We start from the raw sequence: 2,500 nt of genomic DNA, 5'->3' as shown, positions 1-2,500 counted from the left end.
CTCTTCTCTGTCTCTGTCTTCTCTGTCTGTCTCTCTTCTCTGTCTGTCTCTCTGTGTCTCTGTTTCTCTCTCTCTCTTCTCTCTCTCTCTCTCTCTCTCTCTGTGTCAGTTCTATACCTATATCTATACCTATAAGCACACGTTACCACATGCATACAGACCATGCATAAAACAAATACCAGAATAGAAAAGTAATTATTACAAGCAATTAAATCTAAAACCTTAATTTGTCATCTTTCACTATCTGATTTGATTTTAAGTTGATATCTCTATCTATCTAGGAACATTATATTTACTTCATGAACATTACTCATTTTCCATCATTCCATTTCATTTTTATCTCCACCAGCATTCACAGCTCCATCGCTCTCCCTAAGAACAAAATAAAAGAAAAAGAAAATAAGAAATAAAATAAAAACGAATCACAAGACACTCACAAAATGCCTGAAGTCCTTGTACTCCACGCATCCTTTCTGCCCATAATCCGCCTTGTGTAGGATACTAATGGCCTGTGGAATTGCCTGCGCGTTGTTAACCGTCCTGCGTATCCTGCCTTCGAGTTTGTCCAGCGTGATCTTCCCTCGTCCTTCGTCCAGCCTGTACCAGACGTCGGCCCACTCCATTAGGTCCTGCACTTGGCCTGCTGCAAATGCGCTCTGAGGGATACGAGAGCATGTAGTGATGTGAGGTGGAAATTTTGAGGTTTGTGTACTGTTGTTTGAAGAGTGGGTTTAATGGGAATGAATTATGATGGGTATTGATATTTGTTGGAAAAGACTATGTATTTTCTTTTTCTTTTTCTTTTTCCTTTTTTTCTCTCTCTCTTTTGAGGGGGTTATTGTTAAGAAATTACAGTATGGCATGAGGTGGAAATTTAAAGGTTTAGTTAGTGTTAGGGGGAGTGTGTGTAATTAATGGGAATGAGTTCGAGGTTGGTGGGTTTTGATATTTTGTTGGGGAGAGGTATGAAATATTTTTTCAAGGTTATTGTCATGGAAAAATATGAATGAGAATTACATATATCAGGTCGATGATATCGGTTAATGTTGGAAAAAATATATAACAGATATTCACGAAAGGTCTTGACTGTTCTTTGCGATTTTATCTATGATTTTGCCCCGTTGCCACATCTCAATGTTAACGCTGGTAAGAGAACACGCAATTATATCATATAAACCCTATTTTGTAATACGAAGATAAGATAAATAAGGTAATAAATCCTGCTTATATCATAGCTATAATATTACACATACGTATATATAAATCCGATGTGGCATCCCTACGCTTATTGTCATTGCATCAGCTGTACAGGAGGGCGCCGTTTATATATATATATATATATATATATATATATATATATATATATATATATATATATATATATATATATATATATATATATATATATATATATATATATATATATATTACAGCAATAAAAATGTAGGAGACGACTCAATTAACGTTTGATAATTTATCATAAGAGGCTTTGAAGGTTTTCTTATTATTTCCAGAGCGGAATAACCTTCATCGGAGGAAAATCTGCGTAAGAGCAAACTAAAGACGAGAATAGAAAATATCCGTAAAACATAAGAAACGATTAAATTAACGTTTGACAAGAAATCAAAAGGGTCTCCTAAGATTTTTCTCTCAAATTCCACGCAGAATTAACTTCGCATTTGTGCTAACTTGCATTGCAGTTTTAAAGACAGTCCTTGCGTGTTCGGGATACTTTCAACACCTGTATTAAAACTTTGGCCGTGTCTTAGGCAAAAACTGCCTGTTTGAGACATTTTCGTGGGGAATCAGACAAATTTCAGACAAATTTACCGAGTCATACAAATGAAGATAATCACACTTTAGTAATGACAAATAGGCTTTGGAGGTCCATTCTAATTTATTGTCAACCAATAATTAATTAGTTTTTTTACATATTTACAGTAATATTTTAATCGAAAATACAAATGGCGCCGAGCGGCTTAATAGCTGATGCAGTGACGACAAATCGATGGTTGATAAATTTTTTTTTATATATATGAAATGTCTAATACTACTATCATTATCGAAGTAAGATTTATTTAAGCATGTAGTTTTAACATATTACTGCAGTCAATTATCTTCACAGAGTCTATAACCGAAGATGTTTATTCTATTACTAGCATTACCCTGAGACGTAGTATACAGCGCAAATCATGGATAAAATGTCAAAGAAGTGTCTTAGACCTTTTCGTGAATACCGCCCCTCTTTATTTATTAACTCTTACCCATAGCCTGTTTAACAACTGTCTTAATGAATTTATATCTCTACGATCCGATATTTTCCATATCGAAAACTTTTATCAGTATAAAGACTTGATTTTGTCACACTGCTACTAATCTTATCTGAACACGTTTCACAGATCCATAATCAAACTGACCGATGTAAATGCCGAATGTAACACTTACGTAAATATACTCGTACACAAGGGATCAAAATAAACAGTAAAATTCAGTGCCGTTT

At 34.3% G+C, this 2,500-nt stretch overlaps 1 protein-coding gene across 3 annotated transcripts in view; it reads right to left on the bottom strand.

The window, feature by feature from the left end:
- LOC119590091 (rhomboid-related protein 3-like) overlaps nucleotides 1-2,500 on the bottom strand; it is a 15,973-nt gene that overhangs the window by 8,019 nt on the left and 5,454 nt on the right. For all 3 annotated transcript variants that reach the window (XM_037938855.1, XM_037938854.1, XM_037938853.1), the window contains exon 2: nucleotides 438-656. In XM_037938855.1, coding sequence (XP_037794783.1) covers nucleotides 438-623 — 186 coding nt within the window. In that variant the 5' untranslated portion in view covers nucleotides 624-656. The remainder of the gene's footprint in view (nucleotides 1-437; nucleotides 657-2,500) is intronic.

The sequence above is a fragment of the Penaeus monodon genome, chromosome 26 (assembly GCF_015228065.2).
Source record: "Penaeus monodon isolate SGIC_2016 chromosome 26, NSTDA_Pmon_1, whole genome shotgun sequence".
Classification (NCBI taxonomy): domain Eukaryota; kingdom Metazoa; phylum Arthropoda; class Malacostraca; order Decapoda; family Penaeidae; genus Penaeus; species Penaeus monodon.
Note: the sequence above shows the minus strand (reverse complement) of the source record. Positions and strands in the feature narration are given on the sequence as shown.